The sequence below is a fragment of the Aythya ferina genome (assembly GCF_964211825.1).
Source record: "Aythya ferina genome assembly, chromosome: 2".
NCBI lineage: Eukaryota > Metazoa > Chordata > Aves > Anseriformes > Anatidae > Aythya > Aythya ferina.
Genome location: NC_140297.1, coordinates 112,150,601 through 112,163,827, shown reverse-complemented (window position 1 = coordinate 112,163,827; position 13,227 = coordinate 112,150,601). Strand labels below are relative to the sequence as shown.

Sequence of the window (13,227 nt, the reverse complement as noted above, 5' to 3'; positions counted from 1 at the left end):
AATCTATTAAGCTGTGCTTCAAGAAGCTGGTATATTTTTGCTCTGCCTTTTCAACTTAAAAGAGTGGAGTTTTTTTTATAAAAACTTTCTTTTATAAATACATACTAGGCTAAGATCATTAACGAATTCCTTTTCAAAGGTGTTAAAGAAAAAGGCACAATAGTACTGTCACTTCCAGCAAGAAATACGCTGCAAGCTCTTTAGTAACATTCTACATGGCATTCCATAAATTTAACAGAGCCCCAGGGTTGATGACTAAAGATAGCGGCTACTTGTTAAACGTATATCATATACATAAGAATTTCAGTATAGCATCTTCGTGCTCATGCATCTTTAAGGTTTTCTATAAATGCTCACCTCAAAGACTTTGTCTTTTTATAGCAACTCACAACAGTTGTCACAGAAAATTTTTCAGTAAGTGGAAGGAGAGTAAAGATGGGAGGATAAAAAGCTTTACTTATGTTATGTGATATGCAAGAATTACTAATTTCTATGAGCTTTTATGCTCAACCAATTGTGCTGTATATTAATATTACTTCAACATTTGAAGGTACAGATTCTGGACAGACTGAAAGTCTGTAAGCACATGAAAAATTACAGAAGATGGAAGTCAGAGAAGGGAAAAAAAGTGAAATTAGAGGCTGAACTGTATATTTTCGTAATGACATTCTGCCACTCTACTATTTTCACTACTACTGTGCAATTTCAATTGCTTCCAGGGTTGTTCCTGACAAACAACTCCAGAGCAATATTATCATGACAGCCTTCAAGCACTTGTTTTCTTCAATTGTTTTCTTACCAAGAGGACTTCCTCTGCCATTACACTGACAATCCACATTCCTGGAACCAATGAGAAAGATTCTGTGGAGCTTTTTCCTGGGATTGTGACAAAAGCTGGCTCCTTGCTGGGTGGGAAGACAAATTCTTTGCTCTGAGCAGCCCCTGCCAGAAAAAAAAAAAAAAGTTTTTTTAAAAAAAAAAAAGTAAAAAATAAGGGACTGAGTAAAATGTCTCTACTTGGTTGGTACTCTGGACTTTAGATTTAATCCACTAAACTTGGTGTAATAGGAGCTGATCAATGCTCCTCTGACAATATGTACTGTAAGTAAGCTACAGAGCTGTGTAATTATTGTCATCTTGTTTTTTATTAGTCTTGAGCAAATTGGTTCAGAAGAGCAGACTTTTTCCTTTGTAATGGCCAGTTTTGTATTATTCTGAATGTTCACTTCCCTTTCCTCTTCCATTATTTTCCATTCAATATTTCTCTCCACTGACTCAAGACATCTTCAGTTGACACAAAGCCTGTTCTCATGCAACCTTCAGCTGTATATTTCAAATACCAGAGGTTCTCTGTAGCATCGAAAATGTTATGAAAAGCAAAGGTTTCCTCTTGAGAGCCCCTAGACAAAGACAAAAGCTTGTTCTCCAAGCTGGTTCCCTGTCTCCCCAGCAATGTAAGCCAGTCCTGACTATAAACTGCTGCTCCCCTGCTGAGAGGTACCTGTTATGTCTTCAGTTCTGTCTTCTCCGAATTACTGAAGGATCTATGACTAAATGCCATCGACTCCCAGCAGTATGATACTATTAGGCATCGTAAGAGATAATGCTGAGCATATCCTTGAATGGTAGAGGCATACCAAGGATATGGAGTACTTATCTTTTACCAGGGACCAAGTCATGATATGCTGTTGAGGTCTGTCATCAGAGCTAATTTGGTGGATTGGGTTCATCATTAAATAAACATTATTCATGGAAAGAAGGCAGAAGTCACCTTTAAACTGAAATATTAAAGGCAACTAAATCAAGATAAATGCTGTTATTCCTTCTTTGAAAGCTTTGTAAAACACACAGTTCAAATCTTCCGAGTACAGAACTGAAAGCCCTGAATTTGGCAAACGTTTAAAAAACAAATGTTGATTACTACTGTTAGCAGAAGTTTCATGCAAACACAGACACATCATTTACAGGAAAATATATTAGGAAAAGCACAAGAGCATTGACATTGTTAAAAGCAATGCATTTTAAGCGACATTACAAATCCGAATTAGTTGCTTCTCTAAAGGCTTCTCTAATCTAACATTCATCTGATCTGCTGTGCCGTTGGGTTGTACCTACCTGTTCCAGGCCAAGATTGAGAAGCAGATATGCGGCCAGGTAACGATTCCCCTCCAGGGTTAATGTATCTCAGGATAATGCGAAATAAGTAGTGGTTTGATTTTTCCACATTCAAAGTTATCCTCACTTCGTTCTGAAAAATTGAAGTTAATAAACAAAAACAGCCATAAAGTGCTGAATAGAGGAACAGTTAGAAGCCATGCAAGCACCAGACTAAATGCCTACAAGAAAAATGCACATGCAGACAAGTGTACACTGGAATGGCAATGCTGTGTATGACAGATGAAGACAGGTAAGCCTAGTGAGAAAATTAATTCACTTACAAGTATAGTTAGTGCCAAAATGTTTTCCCTCAGCAATTGAGATCTTCCCTTTAGAGCTTTTTGAACCCAGGGTGACATAGCGGAGGACTAGGTGGAAGAGCTTAGGGGAAGCCACAGTGACAGGTACAACCACCTCTGGCTGGGAAAAATAAAAAGAAAGGGAAAAAGGAGGAAAGGAAAGTATATTATTTGTTACTAGCACCCAGAGAAAGAAAAACCATTTGGCAAAAGACATACTCCATAACAGAAAAGAAAGGCTCCAGCAGCTTACAAGAGAACATGGAACAAAATCTCCTGTAAAATAAAACACTTGTTGAATAATAACTTACCCTGAAACACATGGAATCTTAACTAATATGCATGTTGATATTGCACCTTGAAACATGGACAGTATTTTACTGGTATTCTCCCTGCACGTGCAGGGAAAGATAAGGTATCAAGGGCCGGAATCACTGATCTTAGTCTGAGATAACACACAATGCTCCACAGCACGCAGACATCTCAGACTGGCACTGCAACTTCTGCTCCTCCACCAGATCCCTCACTGCCTTAGAGATGTGATACCATGCTTCTTTTGCCCTGGGGCTGAACTGACATCTCTGGAACCACACAGTTCCCATTGACCCTGACTGGCAGTAAGCCCACAGGAGAATGAATTCACACAGCCCCCATTTAGTTGCAGAGCAGAAGTATCAGCAGAGACTTGTTCAAGGATTGGTGGATTAGGAAAAAAATAGGCTTTGTGCAGTCTCAAGGGTTTGGCTTCCTCCCTTCCATCCTAAATCATAAAGCTCCACCACAAACCAAATCCCACCAGTTCACCCATCATAACCCACTCACTGTCCCATCCCAAGATGCTTCTGGTACAGTAACCTCCCTACCACTATTGTCCATTCTGGATCTCCAAAAGCTCACAGATTTTCTAAATTGCAAACCTGTCAGAATGGGGCACAAAGCCATATTATCTCTTACTGATAAAAGCTAAAATAAATGCCAGAGTGTCAGCTCGCACATGCTAGTTAGCATGTTATTCAATTCTGTCATCATCATAGAGACCTCCTCTTTCTAAATAGAAATGCAATGTAGAAAGCAAAGACGGATATATAACAGATGATATGGATGAGAGATCTGCAGAGATTAAATGGCTAAGATCTCGGTGACTGCAGAAGGGCAGTGGACCAGAACACAAAACACAGACACATGGGGGAAGGTTTTGCAACTGTTGTTTTAAATGGAGAAGGACGACTGCTGAAAAGAAAAGACAGGCATTGAGGGAATACCTGAAAAATAGATAGGAACAAAGAAGAAAAGGTGAAAGAAATAAAGCAACATGCCTCAGAAAGTATCACAAAATGGTTTCTAAGTTTTTATGGAAAGTCTAGAAGACACAGGTGAAGAGAAAGAAAGAAGACATTAATGAGTAATGAGGGAGGAAGAGATGTCAGTCCTCAATTTCAAGCAAAAAGCAGGAAGCGAGGAGAATTTATTCTTTGAGCTCTATCACCAACCTAGGCAGCTCTTGCCAGTGCTTTAAAATCTCAGGCAAACTGTTAGCTTCTCAGTCTATCAGAGACCCCCATGTTAGCAGCATGGGTGAAGCACAGCAGCATAGGGCACTACTCATGGGTTATTTATTTCACCTGTGTTTGTTGTTTGTTTGTTTTTTTAATTGTATTGAAATATTTTCACAAAAAGTTTTTACATTAGCCTTTTGTGTGGTAGATATTGTAATGCTAATTTGTCTTCCACGAAAGAAATGTCAGGAGTATTTCAGGGCCCTGCAAGACACAAAAAAGCTACGTGAAAATTCTGAAAGTTTCTTGAAATGAAGAATGTGACTATGAAGAATGAAGACTATCTATGCAAGGGTCTAACTGTGGAGGGCCTGGATCTGGCAATTACTTACATGAATGAAAAGCTTTATTCAGATGAGCAAAGTAAGGCAGACTTTCAGCAGGATTAAAAACTAAGCCTTTTCACTACCTCTTTACAAAATGCCTAGAGGGAGTTAGAAAGCAGAAATTTACAAAAGTACAGTTTCCAAAGAGTTGCCTTCATTTGTGAATGTGGAGTAATTCTGAAAAGCCAAAAAATAAAAAGAAAAAAAATCATCTTTGAGATTAAAGAAACAAAAACAAACAAACAAACAAACCACAAACAAAAAACCACAACAACAAAGAGGAAAGAGTGAAAAGCGAAGAACAGAAAGAAAATCACTATACTTGCACAACAGTTATGTGCTTATGTCTGTCTGTAGTTGACCCATTGGTCCTTGGACAGGTTACAGAGGCTGGACACAACTATATCTGTGGACTAAAAAATCTAATCAGCATCAGAGTACTACAAATATCAGAGTACCACTTTTAAGAAGAATGAGCAAATCCCATTTATTGCTCAAATCTACTCTTCAAATTCTGAGTCACTTGCTCAGCAGTTCAGTCCAAAGTCAAACAGGTCCTTTCTTATACAATTAAATTATGCTATGCAATTCCTGCAATGTATTTATTCCCTCTGTTGTTTTTTGCTTTATGTGTAAACAATCATGAGACTAAAATAAATGTTGCTGAAACACTCTTGCTCGCATCTTGTTTGACTGAATCACACGTTTTCTTGTTTGCTGTAATGTAAAGGTATCATTCCTGATAAATTGGAGACTTTCTCCTCCTTGCCCAATACAAGTTGCAAGCGTGAAGGCTTCACTCCGGCACTATGATGAAACCTGAAAATCTTAACACTATGGAACTCTATAATCAAGTGATTTAGCCAAACATCAATCTTCTCCTGTCCTTGTCATAACAACAATTTCTGGATTTAGTCATAGAGACTTTAAAGCTACCAGATCTTAACTTTAAACCTATAGCAAAATGTATTCCTAAAAAACAAAACAAAACAAAAACAAACAAACAAACAAACAAACAGAACACATATTTGTATTAGCAATGACTAACTTTAAATAATGCCAATAGTCACTAATCCAAACAGTGATACAGTGCCAAAGTGTTCAGATTAGTGAGACCCTGTCCTTTCTGGTTCCTCCATGACCTTGTACACACATAACAGTACAACGGGGGCATACATATCATACATCTATGTTTTCACCCCAAAGCCTTGAGCAAAATACCAGCTTACTTGTATAGAAGACATCCGGGCATATCCTCTCCAACTGAAGTTAGGAAATTCCTGAGGATCATAGCCAAACCGAACTCTCCTTCCCTGGATGGTAGTGCCATCTTCAATCTCAAACTTCATGTGGTGCAGATCAGGGAAAAAATAGTTTTGTTCAGGCCTTTCAAGGAGACAAAAAAAAAAAGAACAAGCATTCAAAGGACTATTATTTTCCTCCAAATTTACATTTTTTGCTCTGACTGTCAGTTTGGATATCCTTGCCAGTATAAAATACAAATATAACCATTGATTAAACCTTTGATATTTATTTGTGAGTAAAGACATTTCAGGCAATGTGCCTAAATCATATCACTCAACAGCTAAAGCAAATTGATTTTGATATGATTTTTCATTTCACAACTATGTAAGCCAAAAATGCCTGACGAATTTGTGATATTTCCAGGTAGTTCGTCATCTGAGTATAACCCCAACATCCAACACTTTTTGGCAAGAATCCTCCGCCCACTCACCATTGTAACCTGAAAGAATTACCATTCATTGGTAATTCTACATCTAAAGGAATAAAGCAATGGAAGGGAAGCGATCTACTGGTCACTGAGAAATCCTGATAGTAGCTAATAAATTCCAGGCAGCAAATAAGATGGGTGGAATGAGAATTCTCTTTCCAGAACTTTTACAGCTGTACCTTACCTTATGTAACTCTTGATATATATAGGTACATTGATATATACACGATGTGATTGCAAAAAATCCCATTAAAGTAACAGAAAAAATCTGTCAGGTGAAGTGAGTATAACTAATACCACAATTTACCAGCTTATTTATCAACAAATCCAGAATTTCATGTGAAAAGCTAGCAAGATGGGCAGTTTCAAATGATCTACTTTAGAGCACAAGCTCTTTGTGACAGTCTGACTCACTCCTGACAGGTCATCCCCACAACGTGCTCTCTGCACTGGCAGGCACCCGAGGGCTCAGCACACGCAGAACTGATGGATCCTCCAACATCACACTGACAGCCTGCCAGGCAAAGAACAGAAGCCAAATATCCCATCAGAAAAAGTGATAAAGGTTATCAGAAAACACACCTCGCTTCCTCTAATTAAACACTATTATCAACTCATTTCCTCTTTCCGGAGCCCTTTAGACTCCCTTCAGACTCTTTGAAACACATTAACACCCATGGATAAGCTGCAATTACTTCTGGCTTTTCATGTTTGTGTTTTTTTTTTTTTTTTTTTTTCTCCTGCTTGTAACATGACAAAAGCCTTTTGAATTATTATTTTTTATTTTTAAACCACAAGTAAAAAGCCACATTTACTAAATGCTGGACCACAGTTTTGCAGAACAGCCATTCTGGTACCACAACATAAGAAAACCATATGTGTTTACGTAAGAGCATACACATATTTTTAACTGATATCGGACAACCGTATTGAGTGACTTCCTATATGAGACAGGATTTGTGACGTAAAGTAAGGGACACCTCTAATAATGAGGCATAATGTATCACACTAAGGAACAAGTATGCCTAGGTTAAAAATTTCAGAACTGACTTGACAGATTGATTGTTCCTAAACATACTTATAGCACATCAAGTAATCTCACTGAAATCAAAGAGAATTAAAGTAATTTGCACCTTCGTGAAGCCAGATCTGTTTCATTAGATCTTTGGTTTGAAAATTAGGCACAAAAAGTTTGTTTGATAAACTAGACATTGTTTTTAAACTTTGCACACACAAAAGGATTGACACAAATACATCAGTAAAAAAGTAAATCTCTTGCATCATCCTTGTACAGGTGTAAATCCCACTAAAGGCAGTGAAAGTGCTTTCAATAATTTTAGCAAACCCAAATCTACAGGGAGGGCAAGGAAGAAAGGGGACCACTGAAGTAGTCCTATGCTCCTCAAAACACATGGCAGAGTGATGACCACTTCCACCATATCACAGCTACATCTGACTGTATATCAAAGCATCCTGAGTCACAGTTTATAGCAATACACAAACAGAACTGAAACTAAAAATAAATCAAGTTACAAGCTGTTGTAATCTTTTAAGTTCTTATTCCAGTGGACCTTAGAAACCCACTAAACAGAACAAAGAGCTACCAATCTTTGTTTGCAGGAAAAATCAAACCTCCCTGGCCCCGTATCCTGGTGGAAGGTGTGAAAGAAGGAATGACTTTCAGTTATCTTATATGGAAATCTCTTTAGCTATGATACATACATATTTTGCTGGATGAATTGCATCTTGGTGTTACGTACTGCATTGAACTTTTCATTGCATTTTAATTTCTGACTCCATTGAAACCCTCTCAGAGTGTGAGGTATTCGATTTTGACAGGGATTAGTGAGGTGCACAATGCAGGAATGAAGGCTAGGCACAGAGCTCAGGATTGCTCAGGCTTGCACTGGCTCTGTGCTGGGCAAGCTTCAGCAGCTCCTCTTGCTATCTCACAACAGGCTTTGATGGAGAAACCTCAGACAGGTGGTGGTAAACAAGGCACTGAGTATGGTGAGGCAAAAGCCGATGAACTCATACAGGAACAAATTTTACCAAGTGAATGAGCCACAACATTTCTGGGAGCTACTGTGGTAACGTCTGCCCTATTCTTTCTCCTTTTGGAAGGCAAAGAAGGAGATTTCAAATACAGAACACATCCAGCTCAAACTGAGACTTGTACATGTTACAAGTAATAGTGCAAAACACTGCATAAACGATTCAACAAACACATCCACGTTTTAAAAATATGACCTGTGGAATTCTAAATACTTCTGTGTTATGTGAAAATTTGCTGCTAGAAATGTTCTTTACCTTGGCAGCCAAAATAATTATTGTTTTCAAGAGCATAATAACCAGCTTCACAAGTGTCACAGGAATCTCCACAAACATTGGATTTGCAGTAACAATGTCCATTTTCCTGTGAAGAAAATAATTTCATCAAAAATTTCATCAGCACCTTCTTCAGAACTTCATTCTTTCAATACTTTGAATTCCCTCCAGTTGTGAAGAGGAAAATCATTCTAATTTGAACAAAAACATTTTATCTGGACATAACTTAGTTATTTATCACCTTTAATGAACAGACAAGAAATCCCTACTTTTAAGGTGATGAAAACTTTTCATAACTTTCATACATCCCTAGGATGTCACCTGTCATTTCATGTGTAAAAATTTCATGTGTAAAAAAGCAGTAATGAGTTCCAAGATTTCCATCTTACTATGTTACAATAACATATATTTACAAAAATAAATTGAATTAATGTTTTCCTTATAATTCCACTTCACCTGTCGACATTCTCCAATTCCACTTAGTGTTCCACTCACATCACAATGGCACGCTGCAATGATTGAAAAAAAAAAAAAAAAAAGATAATCTGCATTTCCTCTTTCCAATATGCTTTGCATTAATAAATAAATAAATAAATAAATAAATCTTGAGTCCTCAATTTGGAGTCAGTGCAACAAAGTGGATTCTACTCTGGAAGGTTCAGAACAACAAATAGATACTGGTGCAAGGCGAGAAGATAAAGCAAAGAAGAATGAATGACTTGTGTATGTGCAATTTACTGACGTGTTTTGAAGTATCCTAATTTACATCTAGCAAAACCAGTCTTTTCTGGGTGTTCTGACAGAATTGCTTTCTGTCAGAGTACAGCACTAACAAACACTCATGAAATTGTGGTCTAATTTCTAAAAATAACTTTTGCTATTATAGGTAATTTGGTTTTCAAATTAAGTAACGTGAAAACATGTTCTTAATGAGTTGTTAAAATCACTGAGCACCACAGCTAACAAAGACGATATTCAAAATAATTTAGCGTATTTCATAACCCAAAGAAATGTGTCTTAAAGCTGTACCTGTACATCCTTCAGGGTTTTCTTTGGCCAGGTTCCAGTACAATGGTTTGCATTTACTACATGTAGGACCTTCAACGTGCTGAAGACATTGACAATAGCCCTAATGACAGAAAGAAGTTGATTCATCTGTTTCATAAAAAAAACACACAGCTCTTTAGTATTATGAAAGATTTAATGTTATAAACAACTCAGGCAGCTTACTGACTTTCACAAAAACATGGAATCCACAGCTGATTCAGACTTCTTGAATTTTTCTGTCTCACACTATCAGCACAGGATTGTTCCATTTTTCCATATCCAATTTATCCTAAATATCGTAACATACTTTCCAATTCTTTCATAGCCTTATTATAACTGCTCCAAAGCATTAACAGTTTTGTGTGAAGTTTAAAATACAATTTTTCCTAAAAGTAGTCATTATTTTTTATATTTTCTCCTACTTTTATCATTCTGTTTTTCTTAGGAGGGCAAAGTAGAAACAACAGTAGTAAAGTGAACTAATTCAGATTCAAAATGTTAATATTAGTGTTTGTTTTGTTTTTAATTATGGCAATGACACACTTTTTTTCTGTTTTTTATTTTTACCAACAACTTTTCTGTACTTTTAATCTTAGATAATTTATGTTCTGAATCACCCATATAGTACCATACAGCACTGTGAAGTAGATATGATGTCGACTTTTTTTTTTTTGTAAAATTGATTTAGGTAATTTTTGGTAGAATTTATCTGTTATGTCTCTTCTTCATATTTTCTTACACTTCTCCATTTATTAACTATTGAAAAAATAATTATACAAAGCTAAAGCATATTTCTCTGAGGCAACAGAGACTTTTCAATCCCCTACACATTATTCTTAGGGACAAGCAGAGGCAAATAATAGTAAATTCTGCTTTTCTTCTTAATTCTTTTTCTATCCTTTTCCATAAAAGAGAATGGATGTCTCTCAGCAGGGTTATTTGCTCAGGCGCATCAACATTGTTTCCAGGGAGTAACTGGTTTACATGTGGCCAACTTTAAAAAAAGCTGTAAGACAAATACAGATGTATGCCTGAGCCTACCTCTTCTACTTGCCAGATTTATTTTCTGGGTCTTCTTTGCAACCCATTTATATGGAATGTAACTTAACAGTTTCTGATCTGTGATTTTTCATAGTATATTATTAATATAAAAATACTAACTACTAATACTAGTATATTACTAATATCAATACTAAAATGCTAGTATATACTTTCATACAATAAATACTAGCATATTACTGATGTTAAAATACTAAATACTAAAATATATTTTTTTCGGAAATAATTTGGTACTGAAATGGTCCAACCCAGAACCAGGTGGTCTTCAAAGCATGCATAGGTATAGATGCACACCTGCATGCATGTATCAGCATTCTAGCATACCAAGCACACACAAACAGTGTGCATATTGCACATATAAAAAGATTCAAAGACAAACAAACAAACAAAAAAAACAAACACCACCCTAGACAGGTAATTGCATTTGTTTTGATCAAAGAATAAAACACAAAGGTCATTTCCTCTCTTACTCTGCAAATAAGCTTGTGCAATTCTTTCACAGATTATGATCAGGCTTCAGGCACTTAAGCGATGGAGTGAGTGTGTTCAGCAAAGGCTCAGACCATACATGAATTATGAATATTGCTAGCTGCAAAGACAGAATACTTACAGAATGAGAACCAACACTACCTGAAGGGTCACATTCACTGTTGATTCCTTTAGGAATTAAAAAATAAATACGTTAAAAGATCTTTTGAAAACAGAGCTATGAAATACAGTAATGCAAAAAACTACAATGTAAGCTCTGCAACTTTCAAAACATGTCTTAATAGTCACCTTGAAGTGACTTAATTACTTCAATCTTTAAGACCAGAAGAAGCCTTCAATAGTGATTGTTCAAATATGTATTTAGCCTAGTTTGGACTAATTGTTTTGGTATACAAAGTAGTCACTTGGAAAAATGTAGCACCAACCTACGACTGAGAGATGTTTTCTTAAAGCTTCTGTGGCATTGTTGAAAAAAGGTTTTAATCTTACAATTTACTTCAGAGAATATACAGAAAGAGGAATGAAATCCTCGAATATCTAATCCTGGTGTGTCCCTCCCTTCCCACACTTCAGCGTGTTTCTGTGAAACCACACATAGCAAAATGTCCTGAAGAACCTTACAATAAAAATGGGGGTGATACGAACTGAATGCAGGATTTTCTATCACAAATGTTACCTTCACAGTAGGGGAAACTGTAGGCTGCAGAAAGGCATCTGTCACACTGTCTCCCCGTAACACCTGGTTGACACTCACACTGCCCTGCTGTTGGCTCGCATGTATTGTGCTGGGAACCAAGAGGAGAGCACTGACAAGCTGTATAACCAAAAAACAAACAAACAAAACAAAACAAAAACACATTGACAATATTAGTAGAGTTCACCTTTAACATACGAAATAATAACTTTCAAAACTCCGGTATTGCAGAGGTTTTGAACACTGTCTAGACTGCCCTTCATTTTTCTTTGAAACAAATCACAGGGTCCACACACCTATGAGTGGAACCTATGAGTTTGAGATGATCTGTTTCATCTCAACATTGTTTATCATGCTTACATTAATCCAACTTGCACAGATAACAGGAACAGAGATGATGTGCCAGGTGGGGCTACCAGAGTGTGTGCCTGCCAAGAAGCCTGGACACTGGCTTGATCTTCAGTGTCACTGTTGCCAGCTTTGGAAGGAACAAAACTATCACGCTTACATAGGTAGTTTTTGATAGCAATTTATATGGGAGAATATACTTTCTTCTGTACTGTAGCAATAAGATGGCAAGCCCCAGTAAAAGGAGGAAAGGCTGGTACTCACGCGAGCAGCTGGGATAGCTGTAATAACCTGGAGCACACTGGTTGCATTTAAATCCAGCAAAGTTCCTGTGGCACAGACACTGCCCTCTGGGACCACACATACTGTCCACTGAGCCAACTGAATCACAATTGCATTCTGTATGGGGGATAAAAAAACAGTAATAATCACTAAGTATTCTGACAGACACATGTCTAAACAAGTAGTTATTTAAAAGAGAATTTGCCCCAAAGACACCTTTAAATGTTAAACAATCAGGAGGAATCCAGACAAACTATAATATCACCGCCAAATATAAATATCCTGAAATAGATGCTTATAATGTAATTGCCTCCTCAACCACTGATAATCAGGTTCTTACTGCAATGCCATGATGTACAGCTTAGACATTTAATTTGATTCCTTGCAAAATACACATACAAGGAAGAGAAGTCTATCTTAAAAGGGAAGGAAAAGTCCCATGAGAGAAGTACTCATCATCTTTACAAAATAACCTCTGACAAAAAGCATCCACAAAGCGAGGCTAGGTCTAACGGCTGACAAATGTACTAAAAAAGCAGTTAATGATGCACAACTTCATGATGGACAAATAAAGGATGCACAAGGTAAAAACTGCTGACCTGTTGTAATTCTACAAGCTGGCAAGCAGTGCACTGCAAGAATCTGCACATGATACGTGAGGCACGCTGTCAGACTGTAACAGCTAGCTGCCTGGTGCTTCTCCTGGATTTATCACTGGCTTAGGCTAACAACTCTATCACAGATATGATGTGCTGTTTTGTTGAAACGATGCTGGAAGTTACACAGGCCCACATTTTATAGGTGCATGAACAGGAGCCTGTCCAGGAATCCCAGCTGCCATGGGTTTTGCAGTTAATCTCTTACATTATTTGACTAATAGATAGCTGACTGACAAATATAAAACAAACAG

The 13,227-nt window shown here is 37.1% G+C and overlaps 1 protein-coding gene across 2 annotated transcripts in view; it reads right to left on the bottom strand.

Annotated features, from left to right (window-relative positions):
* The window catches only part of LAMA3 (laminin subunit alpha 3), a 111,764-nt gene that overhangs the window by 63,502 nt on the left and 35,035 nt on the right, over positions 1-13,227 (bottom strand). The window contains exons 14-23 of one of the 2 annotated variants that reach the window (XM_084509363.1): positions 12,300-12,434; positions 11,670-11,807; positions 11,115-11,161; positions 9,428-9,527; positions 8,855-8,907; positions 8,381-8,486; positions 6,485-6,584; positions 5,568-5,724; positions 2,439-2,577; positions 800-942 (exon numbers count right to left, since the gene is read on the bottom strand). In XM_084509363.1, the coding sequence (XP_084365489.1) occupies positions 800-942; positions 2,439-2,577; positions 5,568-5,724; positions 6,485-6,584; positions 8,381-8,486; positions 8,855-8,907; positions 9,428-9,527; positions 11,115-11,161; positions 11,670-11,807; positions 12,300-12,434 (1,118 nt within the window). Of the gene's footprint in view, positions 1-799; positions 943-2,115; positions 2,249-2,438; positions 2,578-5,567; positions 5,725-6,484; positions 6,585-8,380; positions 8,487-8,854; positions 8,908-9,427; positions 9,528-11,114; positions 11,162-11,669; positions 11,808-12,299; positions 12,435-13,227 lie in introns of both variants that reach the window. The other variant, XM_084509364.1, reaches the window with a different exon arrangement.